General features: G+C 47.9%; 1 protein-coding gene and 1 non-coding gene across 16 annotated transcripts in view; both read left to right on the top strand.

The window, feature by feature from the left end:
- Window positions 1-13,166, top strand: part of Ubap2l (ubiquitin associated protein 2 like) — a 42,427-nt gene that overhangs the window by 28,583 nt on the left and 678 nt on the right. For 4 of the 15 annotated variants that reach the window (XM_010643940.1, XM_010643939.1, XM_033758162.1 and 1 more), the window contains 10 exons: window positions 358-532; window positions 858-930; window positions 2,103-2,298; window positions 2,382-2,470; window positions 4,450-4,503; window positions 5,659-5,740; window positions 6,399-6,616; window positions 7,072-7,177; window positions 11,320-11,387; window positions 12,278-12,475. In XM_010643940.1, the coding sequence (XP_010642242.1) occupies window positions 358-532; window positions 858-930; window positions 2,103-2,298; window positions 2,382-2,470; window positions 4,450-4,503; window positions 5,659-5,740; window positions 6,399-6,616; window positions 7,072-7,177; window positions 11,320-11,387; window positions 12,278-12,475 (1,259 nt within the window). Of the gene's footprint in view, window positions 1-357; window positions 533-857; window positions 931-2,102; window positions 2,299-2,381; window positions 2,471-4,449; window positions 4,504-5,658; window positions 5,741-6,398; window positions 6,617-7,071; window positions 7,178-8,516; window positions 8,805-11,319; window positions 11,388-12,277; window positions 12,476-12,568; window positions 12,647-12,843; window positions 12,895-13,166 lie in introns of those variants that run through there. The other 11 variants (XM_033758160.1, XM_033758159.1, XM_010643936.1 and 8 more) reach the window with 7 other exon arrangements.
- Window positions 5,451-5,585, top strand: LOC117284063. Its single transcript, XR_004515150.1, has one exon. It is a non-coding gene; the product is annotated as a small nucleolar RNA SNORA58 (small nucleolar RNA).

Genomic DNA, 13,166 nt, shown 5'->3' with positions numbered 1-13,166 from the left:
GTGTTTATTTATTTATTTATTTATTTATTTATTTATTTATTTTTGGTACAGGGGATTGAACTCGGGACCTTGTGCTTTCGAGGCAGGTGGCGCATCCACTGACTTAAATCCCCAGCCCTGAAATGCCTTAAATTAAAAAAAAACAGATTCTATAGGACTCAATAAGTCCTATTCCTTTGTCTTTGGGGCAGCATAGGACTATAGTCAGTTTTTACTTACAGATACTTTCTGATGAAGTGATGCTTCTTCACCTGCTTTTTAGTTTTGGTGGTGCTGGGTTTTGGACCTAGGGCCTGGTGCGTGCTAGGCAGCATTACACCATTGAGCTGTATCCCCAGCGCTCTTCTTCATTTCCAGGTGCTACAGGCTCTGCAGTGAAATCTGACTCACCTTCCACTTCCAGCATCCCCCCTCTCAATGAAGCGGTATCTGCAGCTTCCTTACTGACAACCACCAATCAGCACTCATCCTCCTTGGGTGGCTTGAGCCACAGTGAGGAGATTCCAAACACCACCACCACGCAACATAGCAGGTAATCGGGGCGAGGGTGGAGGTGGGGTGATGAGTTTCAGTGGTAGTTTTCTGGGTGTTTCATTCTGTCTGCTTGGAGAGACATTAGCCCTGCTTTTGTGGCAAGTGGGTGACCTAAAAGCTGTGGGAAGTGAAGACAGGAAACTTGTTTTCCCCTTTCACTGTGTGCCCTGGCCTTAGCTGCAACTGTTGTGGCTGGCTGTTGTGCTCACTGTATGATCTCTGACATCTTGGCCATATATTCCACCTTCCGTTGTTGCGTGTGCTCTTGCCTGAAGCACCGTTTCAGATCACCACAGTACCCTTGGCAACCTCTTTCCTTACAGCACGTTGTCTGCGCAGCAGAACACCCTTTCGTCATCAACATCTTCTGGGCGCACTTCAACGTCCACTCTCCTGGTAAGTGTGACACTGAGGAAATGTAACTACCCACACTCCTAAACTCTCCTAAGAGGAAATTCTGGATAATACTTCATGAGGCGGTAAAGTCATCATTCAACTGAGGTTGAAGGGTAAGTCAGGCGAGGCCAGAGTCCAGACATTGCCTAAAAGCCTCAGAAGTGACTTTCTGGCTTTTTCCCTTGAGGATAGACAGAGCTTTGTGTATCCTCCGATAAATTCTGTAAGAGTACTCTTAACTGGTAGAGCTGTCCTTGTCCTTTGCCTACGGTATGCTGAACCTAAATCTTGACTATAATCCCTGTGAAGTGACGTCCCTAGGAAAGGAGGGCCAGATGAGAGTATTTAGTAAAGTTCATTGTTGGTGATTTATATATAGCATCTATATGTGAAATTAAGTTGCAGTTATAAAGGAAGGGGCCATTTTAGGAGAAAGATGTGAGGGCTTTCTTAGGAGTCTTTCTGTCCTCAAATATACAAATACTTGAGGTTTAACGTGAGAACCTGTACTTCTAGCCTATAAAATAGGCTTGTACACGGAACTTGTGAAGAATAGTGTGGGAGGGAAGGCCGTGGCGTATTTTTCAGTTAGCAGTAATCACGCTTCAGGTAAACCTCATTGGCTGCGATTGTGCCATGGCGCAAAGCCGTGTGGGGTATTTTTCAAATCTCAGCTTCTTTACTCCCTCACTGCCCAGGTAGTGTGGGTTTCTGGGGTGTTTGTCCCCACTACTTTGCTATGTGTCTGAGCAGGATAATAGTGTCCTGTGATAAGTGTCTGTTACTATCCTTGCTAGTTGATTTTTTTTTTTTTTCTGTCACTGGGGATTGAATCCAGGGCTTCACATTGAGCTACATCCCTAGCACTTTTTTTATATTTTATTTTGAAATAGGGTCTTGCCCAGGGTTGGCTCAGACCTGTGACCCTCCTGCCTCAGCCTCCCATAGTGCTGGGATTACAGCATGTGCCACCACGCCCAGCTGCCAGATGAATTTTAAACAAGATGTAGCTAGAGATTCTTTCTACTTTGGCAGAGTTGGTCTGGTAACCTGCCTTGCTCCTTTTGGGAGGTTGGCTGGTTCCTCTCATCAGTAGAAAGGATTGTTTATCTTTTTTACCTTTATTGCTAATTGTTTCCTCCTCCTCTTTTCCATTGCTCTCCTTTTTGAAGCATACAAGTGTGGAGAGTGAAGCGAATCTCCATTCTTCCTCTAGCACTTTCTCTACCACATCCAGCACAGTCTCTGCACCTCCCCCAGTGGTCAGCGTCTCTTCCAGTCTCAATAGTGGCAGCAGTCTGGGCCTCAGCCTGGGCAGCAACTCTACCGTCACAGCCTCAACTCGAAGCTCAGTTGCTACGACTTCAGGTAGCCTTACATAAATGGACGGCATTCCTCCGGGATAGAGCTGTGTAGCTGTGTGACAACATCAAACATTGCTTCTCTTTTAGGAAAAGCTCCTCCCAACCTCCCTCCTGGGGTCCCGCCATTGTTGCCTAATCCCTATATTATGGCTCCAGGGCTGTTACATGCCTACCCGGTAAGTAGGACTGGAAAGCTATCTTTTTTTGTGCGTGTGGTACTGGGACTCAAACTGAGGACCTTGTGCTTGTGAGGCAGGCGGCAATGCCACTGAGCTAAATCCCCAACTCCCCAAAAAGCTATCTTCTTCAGAACATTAGGGTAATGTAGCTACTCTTACAGCTCTGGTATAAGGTGGAAAACTAAAATATAGAATAAATACCCACTTCTCCCTAAGGAAGATTGAGATTATTGGTACCACCCTTTTGAAATTTCCCAAATAAATAAAACACAAAATAAATGAGTGGTTGCTACTACAAGCAATTGAGTTTTTAAACTTTTTGTTTCGTTTTTGTTTGTTTGAGACTGGGTGAGTTCAGGTTGGCCTTGAAATCTCGAAAATCCTTCACACCTTCTGAGTACTGGCATGTGCTGTGATGCCCAGCAGGGTTTTTTTTTCCCCTGGTACTGGGGGTCGAACTCAGGACCTTGCATTTGCAAGGTAGGTGTGGTGCCACTGCGCTACATCCCTGGCCCACAGCAGATTTTTAATCTTTGTAATTTTGAAAAAAAAAATACTTATGAGGGACTAAGCCTAGGTTAAACACTATTGTTTGTCTTCTTGGTGTGAAATACAAATTCTGGACTTCAGTGTGACAGCAGAAAATTCCCTGGAATTTTTTTAGTTTATTTTGTTATCTATATTGAATCAATTTCCTACCTCTAGGATCTTTGCTGGCTCCAAGCTGGCCAAAATGGAGCTCCTTGACTCAGTCTGAAACTTTCTGAGAATAAATGGTTGAGAGTAGTAGCTTTTTGCCCTGGCACACCTTCTGGCACCTCTAGGAATTCAGTACCTATTAAGATGAAGGAAATTTGTAACTATTAAAGGGCTGGGGATTTAGCTCACTGGTGCCGCGCCTGCCTTACAAGTGCAAGGTCTTGAGTTCGATTTCCGGTACCAAAAAATAAAAATTCTATTTCAAAGAATTTGTTCTTGCCCTTGGAGAGAAAAAATCGAGATAAACAAACAGACGAAACATCCACATAGCACTTTTACACATTTTTTTAAAACTTGAAAGAAAATTTTTATTATATATTTGCAGTATGTGCAGTTTGTAGCCATTTTGGGGAGTGGTATGTGTGCTCACCACAGCCTCTTTCAATCTCCTTCCCTCCCCTCCCTCTCATTCCCCACCCTCATTTCCATTCTTGTTGATAACTGTTTGTCTCAGCTCATGTTGTGGCATACAGTACTGAGGTCATTAGGTTCCTGTTCATGGCATATTTCTAGTCTACTCATTGCCCCTTTCCTGCCTCACCCCTTGCCCTTGTTCCCTCAGACCACTTCCCTATTGGAAGAGATCCATCCTCTTGTCCCTTTTATCCATCCTTTATCATTGTCTTTCTTATAACTTTTTTTTTTTTGTACCAGGGATGGAACTCAGTACCTTGTGCTTGTGAGGCAGGCGTGGTGCCATTGAGCTAAATCCTTGGCACATTTGTTACCTATGTTTCAGTAGTAACATGCTGGTATTTAGAAATTGGAGAAAACAAAAATTAAATAGGAATCCTTCCTGGGGGAGATAACATTTTAAACCTGATTTTAAAGCCTCTTAAGAAAGACTTGTTGTATAGAGAGTAAAGCCACCTGTGCTTTGTACTTGTGTCTACCTTGCTTTTGCCCAAGGCCAGCCTAGTTGGATCAGTAGTATGCGATCCAAGTACAGACCTTTCATCAGTCACTTAACCTTTTCTACTTCATTTCTTTTCCATTAAAGAAACTCAGATCTGTTCTGGTTTAAGAATGAGGGTGAATCTTCTGTTTTCTTTTGGTACCGGGGATTGAACTCAGGACCTTGTGCTGGCAAGGCAGGCAGTAGCACCACTGAGCTAAATTCCCAGCTGTTCTGTTGAATTATCCTACCTTTAGGCTTCTTGTTTTGCTACCATCCCGACCAGTTCCAAGTAATGCTATTACATGTCTGTATTTTTCAGCCACAAGTGTATGGTTATGATGACTTGCAGATGCTTCAGACAAGGTTTCCATTGGTGAGTATATGGGGTAGAGCTTTGGAAAAGCAAGATCTTTATGTTGGGAAGACTAGCTTCAATATGTGCAATTGATAAGTCAGAGACCTAGGTATCCCTCAGGTTTACCTCTGTACCCATACTTTGCTTTGTTTTGTTTTGTTTTTCTTTCTTTTTGGGTTTTTTTTTTTTTGAGACAGGGTCTTACTTTGTTGTTCAGGCTGGCCTTGAACTCACTATGTAGCCTAGGCTGGCCTTAAGCTCCACCTTCCTCAGCCTCCAGAGTTCTGGGATTACAGGTGTGTGCCACCACACCCAGCTTCGTACATATACTTTAATTTAATATATATATATATACATACATACATACATACATACATTAGAACGTAGGTGCTTGGTTCTGGAAATTGAAGCCAGAGCCTCCTGTATTCTAAGTGTGTATTACTACTGAACAATACCTCAAAGCCAAATAGACTACCTATGTTAACTTCTGGTTTATTTTTATTTTTTATTGTAGTGCTAGAGATCAAGCTCCACGCTTGCTAGATAAGTGCTCTCTCTGCCAACTGAGCAACAGCCACCTGTCCCATCCCTTCCTCCCTCTCTTAAAGAGAGTGGGTCTCACTGTTGCCCAGTCTGGCCCTGAGCTTTTGAACTTAAGTGATCCTTCTGCTTCCACCCCCGAATAGTTGGGACTAGAGGCATGTGCTAGTATTCCCAGATTTTTTTGTGTGTGTATACTAGGGATCAGCCAAGACCTCAAGCATGCTAAGCAAACACTCTACCATTCATCTGTGTCTCCCCTACCCCAGCGATGTGACATCTTTTGATAGTGTGTAAACTCGTCTGTAACCTAAGAGCTCTCAAGATGTTTCTGTATGTTTCAGAAACTTCAAAATGAAAGATCTGTTTTCTAAAAATAAGCTTGATGTAGCTAAATATTTACAGCCCTTAATGTGCTCACCCACTGGCACACATGTAGACCTTGCCCGGTGCTCTCTGTGGTCAGGCAAGGGGGACAGTGTGTGCAAGAGTGACGCGGGGCTCCTGCCCGCTCTGCCCAGCTGGGTCGTGGCTGGGTGGACCGCAGCGCTCCCACATCCCCTGCTCCTCGCCCCTTGCCCCTCCTGCTGGGGAGTGAGTGGCACTGACTCTGCTCTCATCTCTCCACCCTAGGATTACTACAGCATCCCGTTTCCCACACCTACCACTCCACTGACTGGGAGGGATGGCAGCCTGGCCAGCAACCCTTACTCTGGTAGGCCTGGATTGGGGCTGAGTAAAAGGATTATTGGCAGAAACCACATTAGTAGCACGAAGGGACCTGGTTCTTGTAATTAAGGTCTCACCACAGGATGGTGAAAAATTGGAAAGGATGTGGAGAATGGGGGTTTAGTCACCATCTTGTGAAAAATGGGCACGTGACGTCTCTTCCCTTTAAATCCTATTCTGTTGTCTCCCTGTGGTTTCTAGATGAACCATTTGTCTGTTGTGTCGTGCTGGGCACCGAACCCAGGGTGTCTCACATGAGAAGCACAAGGTCTGCCATGGAGCCACACCTTGTGGCCTCAAGACCATACTAGATAGGACTTGGTTTTCAAGTCTAGCCTGGAGTACTCTTCATGGAGGAGCAAGGAGGAGGGAAGAGGGGTGGAGAGGAAAGAAAACCAGGAGTCTGGGAAATCATACCACAGCTTTGTTCTGGTAGGCACTGTCTGCCACAGCCTTGCACATTGCTCAGCATTAGCCTTGAGTAGCATTGTGCCAAGCGGAGCTGCAAAGAAATGCAGTTTGAGGAGTGAAACTTTAAAAATCTTTAGTGGGACCTCTTGGGATCTCATGTGAAACCAGAGGAGGTCATTCTGCATTGGTGTTTGGGTGGTAGAAACAGGTATATTTAGCCTCTCCCGACACAGGTGACCTCACAAAGTTTGGCCGTGGGGATGCCTCCTCCCCAGCTCCGGCCACAACATTGGCCCAGCCCCAACAGAACCAGACGCAGACTCACCACACCACGCAGCAGACATTCCTGAACCCGGCGCTGCCTCCTGGCTACAGCTATACCAGCCTGCCATACTACACAGGGGTTCCGGGCCTCCCCAGCACCTTCCAGTATGGGCCTGCTGTGTTCCCTGTGAGTACCTGGCCTCGGTCCCCTTGTGGTGAAGGGTGCTAGCCTTGGCCACTATAGCTCTCAAAACCATAGGGTTCTTTCATAACAGATGAGGAGGAACAGTTCTACCTCTGGCCTGGAAAGCGGGAGTGCAGCTGGAATTGGAGTTAGAATAGGGGATCAGCCGCCTTAGAATTACCCCAAGGTTAAAATGTACCACCATACAGCTTTGCTTCCCTCAGACCATTATTCATTCCTGCTTCCCCTGCCCCGTTCCCTTCCTCTAAACTACCTCTTAGCTTCATAGCTAGAATCTGAAAACTTTAGTAAGAATCCCATTTCACTTTGTAGTAAAACTGTGGCCAGCCTACATGAGGATAGGTAGCCACCTGAATGCCCAGACTCTGGAGTAGGACTGGTGTGACAGTCCAGTGAACGCTGCGTTTCACTGCAGTTCTGGCCTTCTTGCTCTTCAGGTGGCTCCTACCTCTTCCAAGCAGCATGGTGTGAATGTCAGTGTGAATGCATCGGCCACCCCTTTCCAACAGCCGAGTGGATATGGGTCTCATGGATACAACACTGGTAAGCTCCCCGTGGCCCTGCCTTAGTGGTCTCTGGGGTGTTACTAAGTGAGTTTCAGGGAGAAAGACTGGTGCTTGAGAATTTGGGGTTGGCAAGGGTGTGCTGCTCGTCACATAGGATTGTTGGTGCTTAACCAACTCGAGTGCCTGGAGCAGCACCATCAGAGGAGCTCCACACTGCTGCGTGTGTCTGCTTCACAGGATGGGAATTCTCTAGGGTATATGAGGGCCAGTAAAATACATCATCTGCCCTAAACTTTGGGTGAGAAGTAGGGCAGGGCCCCAAGACTGCCGAGATGTCAGTGGAGACAACTGTCACTGATAGTACACAGAGGACATGTTCACGGGAGAGAAGGGCTGTCTTTCCTAGCTGGCAGGCTATGGTAGGTTTGGCTTAAGTCTCTTAGTTTTATTTCTTAGCTGGAAGACCTAAGACATGGAGAGAGGAGAAAGCATGACTACTCAGTAGAGTGAGAATTGGTCTGGGAGAGCTGGACCTCTAGGTCCCTTCATTTGTATGACTGGTCTTCATGCATGGTCCATTGCACACCTGACAGCAGGCAGGGAAGTGTAGGGATTCTCTGGTTTTCTACTGATCCAAAAGATACTCAGCCTACCCCTTCCTTCCACACCTGACTTCTGTGCTCCATTCATGGAGGGTGGGAGTAAGGAGTCGTCTTTGAATAAAACAGTTTTGTTTTTTTCTTCAGTGACTTTTAGGTGCATATGGGGAGGAGGTTGCTGCAGTTGCTAGGGGTTGGGGTTGAAGGTTGTCCTTAAAAGCTCTTGCCTCAGTTTCCTGGTGATTTGTGTTCTTCACCCTGGTGTGGGGTCCAGGGCGTAAATTAGCCAGTTTTCAATAACTGGGTTGCTGCCTAATCTGAGCATAGAACACAGTGAGTCTGAGACTTATCAGCCAGGTAGAGCTTTGAACTGTGCTGTACAGTGTAAGAGTGGGTCATAATTTAAATTTTAAAATCCTAAGGCGCCCCACTGAGATTTAATACCTACGCTCCTGTGGCTCTCACTGAGCAGTCTTCCCTGACTTTGGTGTGGAAGGATTATAAACTGGACTTGGAGTGGCCCCATTCCAAGAGCATTATGTTTACGCCTTATCTTGCCCAGGTATGAGACTATGAAGTAGGTGGCTGGCTGGTAAATTAGGAGAGTTGGCATATCTGATTCTGGAGGCCCTAGCTTCTCACCTCTTTCAAGATTTCAACACCCTGATCTAACAGCCCAATGAGAATCCCCAGTTCCTACCCCACAGAGGGCTCTTGTCATTCCATTACTCATCAACCTCTAAATTCATTTATTTTTATGTATTTGATTCCTTTTAGGAAGAAAATATCCACCCCCTTACAAGCATTTCTGGACGGCTGAGAGCTAATTTGGCCCAGGCTGGGGGCTGTGTTTTGTGTGTGTGTATAAATTTGCACTGAAGTCTTGTTTCAGAAACCAGACCACTGAGGAGAGCCTGCTGAGCTGAGGCCATGCCTGCGTGGCTTGGGGAAATGAGTTGGTGGATACCTTCTGGGCTTGCCCTCCCCTGCTTCCCTGTCCCCGTGTCAGACCCTGTCTTACCCATTTCGAGTTCAAGCGGTGCAGCACCTCCGAAGCATCAATGCACACACCTGCTGTTGCTTTTGATTTCTGGAAGGCATGTAGTTTCAACTTGTAACAAAATATTTGTAGTCTTCAATAAACTGTGGTATTTCTTTAGCTAACTCTGGCGTTCTTTCCGTGCATGTCTTTCTGGACACTAGGAACAAATGTTGTATTGAGAGTGAAGGGTGGAGGGTGGCCTTTTCACCAAACCCCAGCATAGCCAGAGCCATTAACTTCAGTGTGGTGGTTTTTAAGTGGGTGGGGGGAGACAACTCTGTGGATTGCTTGGTAAAGAAAATACTTGTAGATATCCCTGATTCCCTGTGTTTACATCTCTTCACTTTTCCATTTGCCTTGGACATAAACAGAAGGGAAAAAACAAAGCATAGCATGGCATGTCATGGTGAAGGCTGAAGAGATGGTGTTCAAAGCTGTTGTTAGGGAACTGATGCCCACGTCTGATTCCCAAGGCAACTAGCTGATTGAGATGAGTCATTTGTGATCGGCTAATTGATGAGTCACTCTGGAAACTGCTGTCCTAACATTGTTCAGTCCTAGGCTTCTTGGAGATTGTGGATGAGTTGATGTGCACTTGTGGGCATAGCTGAGGATGTGTGGGGTCTGCCCAGACCTGACTGGACACGAAGCCCCTTGCAGCCCACGAGCTAGCGCACCATTGCGCATCACCCTTGAACCCCGCAGTGATCAGCTTCCTGTGTCTGTCCCCAGCCCTGTGGAGCAGTTCTGACCTGTGGCATGTGACCAGCTTTCCTGGGGCAGCTGTGATGAGAGGTTGTCTCCCCAGCATCCACGTTGTGTCGGTGTGACCCTCACTGTTTGGGAAGGGCAGGCAGGACGTGTTGCTGTTGGAAGGAAAGCAAGAGCCCTTTAGTCTGAGCGTCTTTTTAGAAACTGCAGTGAACAGTAGGGAAACCAGTATCTGTTGTCTCTAGGGTCTCTGATGTTCACACTGAGGCCATTATCGTCTTTCCCCGTGTTTCCAGTCTTTTCAACCCCACATCTAATATAAGGCCTCTGTACTAGAAGCTGGTTTTCAGCTAGCCCTGCCTGGAGAAAAGAACAAAAACAGGCCAGGTAGGCACATACTAGATAGAACTGCACTTCTCCCTGGCACCCAGCTCGGAGCCCAGTGAATCATTTCTCCATCCTCCCTTGGTAACCCAGTGTTGTTCTGCATGGAGTGACCAAGGCAGCTGTGTGGCCTTCGCAGAAAAGATAAATCACTGTCGTTAGGTTTCTCTTTAAAGTGTTCTATTTATGTCCTGTTTATTCCATCTTCAGTCTCAACCCTTCCACACACGCCTCATTAGCTTTTGCCTTTTCCATAACTGAACTGTTCTTACAATGAAGGCTGCTACCCAGTATTTTGCTCCAAGGGCAACTGGGGATTTGAAAAGGGAAGGGGAAGCCCTCCCACCTCCATTGGCTTCCTAAGAAATTCTTGTATCGTTCCCTTCTCTTACCTCGGTGCCTTAAGAATACACAGTTGATACTTTGGAGATGGGCAAGTATTTTCTCTCGCTTGGTTTTTGTGGTTCTGCTCTCTCCTCATTGGCATCTGTTCCTCCCTGGAATTGAACTTAGGGCGTGGGGGCTTCTCCAGGTCAGGGTGCCATTCCTGCTGGGAAGAGCTCATGTGACCTCGTGGGGCTTGATTTGGGAAGGCTGCGGTAGGCAGGGGTTGGGAGGAGCCTGGGTTCTGGCATCCGAGGAGGGCTACTGTTGGATTGTAGGCGAATGGAGGATTGCGTCTTTGTAATCTGGTCAGCCTAACGTGCTGCTGAGAACCTCACCATCAGTCCTCAGCAGAGCACAGGCCTGTCTCTGAGGGGAAGGTCTACTGAGAGCATGGGAAAAACGACAAGTTCCTGTTTGTTTGTCTTTAATATTTATGCAGGTTGGGGTACAGTTGGGGTATAGTCTAGACTAGAGCTTTTACTTTTTGGAGAAGCTGAAGTTGTAAACTAAAATTACATTAGGTTTTTGTGTCTGACACAGGCTACAGGAGATGGCCTGTCTTGCACCACCTCCCTTCCCTGCACCGCGTTTAGTGTGTGTAAATGCAAACCCACTCTCCTTCCGGCCCTGACGCCCTAAAGACAGAACAGTGGTGGGAAGGCATGGCACGTGGTGGGTGGGCAGTGTGAGCTGAGGCTGTGAGCGCGAAGGTGCTGTCGGGATGGTGATGCTCCTTCGATTTCATCTTACGCTGCGAGGTAGGGGTTTTAAGCCCAGTTCTAGTGTACACCAAGAGCCAAAGTATCCACATCTTCAGGAGAACTGAGTGTAGTGCCAGTAGATGGATATTAAAAGTTTACTCCATCAAAAATGTAATATATCGTTGGACCTCAACAGCTCAGCTCCTTCTCATAGATACTCCACACATAGCTGGACAGGTGGAGAAACAGACCAGTGCTCCAGCTAGACAGGCGGCAGACCTCGTTTCATCCTGGGGCGTGATCAGGTGAGACGGCTAGCTGAGCTAACCCTCCTGTCTGTTTCCTCCTCCCCCAGGTGTGTCAGTCACCTCCAGTAACACGGGCGTGCCAGATATCTCGGGTTCTGTGTACTCCAAAACCCAGGTAGGTGCCTGGCTGTAGATGGAAGTAGAGAAAAGACGGATTCAGGAGGTAGAGCTGCAGTGGTAGAAGACAGCAGGCAAGAGCAACCCTAAGAGAGGTGCCGGAGCCATCCAGTCTTCTAAAGGAAAAGATTTCACTCCTCTAGCTTCAGTTTTCCTGGGAGTTTAAATTTAGCCCTCTGAGAAGCAGGAAAATCCTAATGGTGTGGTGTGGTGAGGTGTGGGTTCGCTGTTGTGAGCTGTCCTTATCCCTTACCCACTCAACCATGGTAACATTTCCAAGAGAGCAGAGACAGGGATGAAAGGAAGCTAGATCATTCCATTCTGACAGTAAACCCACCACGAGGAGAGGGAATGGGAAAAGGGACCACCCAGTGCCGTAAAGGAGGCATTTGTTGCGAAGTTATCCACAGGTCTGTGTTTTGTTGCTTTTATCCTTCATTCATCACTAGGAAGTTCGCTATAGAGTTTTTTGGGGGGTGCTCCATAGCCACGGCCTTGGAACACTCAGGGAACCTCAGTGTGTGTGTGATTTTTGTGTCTAAGTGCCCAAGGACTTGTAATAATGTACGCAGCTGCAGAGGCATGGAGACCAGGACAGCCAGTGCATTTCCCTGTGCTCATGATGACGCTAGGTTACAGAGCACTTGTACTAGCTTCCGGTTTGAGCCTTATGACAGAGGTCTGCAGCAGACCTGCATATGGGTGAGGAACTGAGGCTTCCAGGTGGAGTCATTTGCCTGGGGTTGTTAAAAGGGTAGGAACGGGCCCAGATCCAACCACCTAACTTTGTGTGCCAGGACCTTGCTTCTTCCTGAGGGGGGGGCTCGGGCTCAGGAGCTCCCAGGAGCCTTTGCTGACCTGTGCTCTCTCTCCTCCCGTCCTGGATAGCAGTCCTTTGAGAAACAAGGTTTTCATTCCGGTACTCCTGCTGCCTCCTTCAACTTGCCTTCAGCCCTGGGAAGTGGGGGGCCCATCAATCCGGCCACAGCTGCTGCCTACCCACCCGCCCCCTTTATGCACATTCTGACCCCTCATCAGCAGCCACACTCCCAGATCCTTCACCATCATCTGCAGCAGGACGGCCAGGTAACACCCCCATTTTCCTTCCTGTCCCCCGAAACTACCTCCCTCTCCTTTTCTTCCCCTTCCTCACCATCACCCTCACCCCGTCCTCCCCAGGGCCAGCCAGGGGCACACAGCACATACACAAGCGCACATAACACGAGCGGTCGCGAAGGAGATGTCACAAGGGGCCAGGTTAAAGCCCTTTCTGGGAGCCTTTCTCCTCCACCGCCCCGGGCACGGCTGCCCTCGCCCCTCAGACCTGGGTCACGCTTGCCCTCTGCCTTCCCCTCCCCGCCTCCCCTTCCCTGACACAGCTTTCCCTTCTAACGGTGGAGTTCTCTTGTCAAAGTTTGTCCCTTTATTTTCCATATATCCTGGTTCTGCCTCAGCTACCATATTTGCAGATGATTCTCTGTTGCCAGCACCAGCAGGAGGAGCAGGTAATGAAACCAAGACGCTGTGCTCCCACCCAGTCCTTTTCAGTCCCGCTTCACTTCCTCAGCCTCAGGGACCTCAAACGACTGCGCGGTCACGAGTCGGTCACACAGACACACCAGGCACTTGCTGAGCTCTGGCCTCCCGTCCTCTCCTCCCTCCTCAACACCCCCTCTCCGTGCTCCCCTCAACTCTGGAAACACTGGGCCTCAGAAGGGCGGAGGTTCTGGGGCGTCTGGAGCCCGCTCCTCCTGGCCTGCAGGGTCCGCAGGTGCTG

Source organism: Fukomys damarensis, unplaced genomic scaffold, assembly GCF_012274545.1.
Source record: "Fukomys damarensis isolate Sample0158 unplaced genomic scaffold, DMR_v1.0_HiC HiC_scaffold_33, whole genome shotgun sequence".
NCBI lineage: Eukaryota > Metazoa > Chordata > Mammalia > Rodentia > Bathyergidae > Fukomys > Fukomys damarensis.
This window is presented reverse-complemented; position numbering and strand designations above follow the sequence as displayed.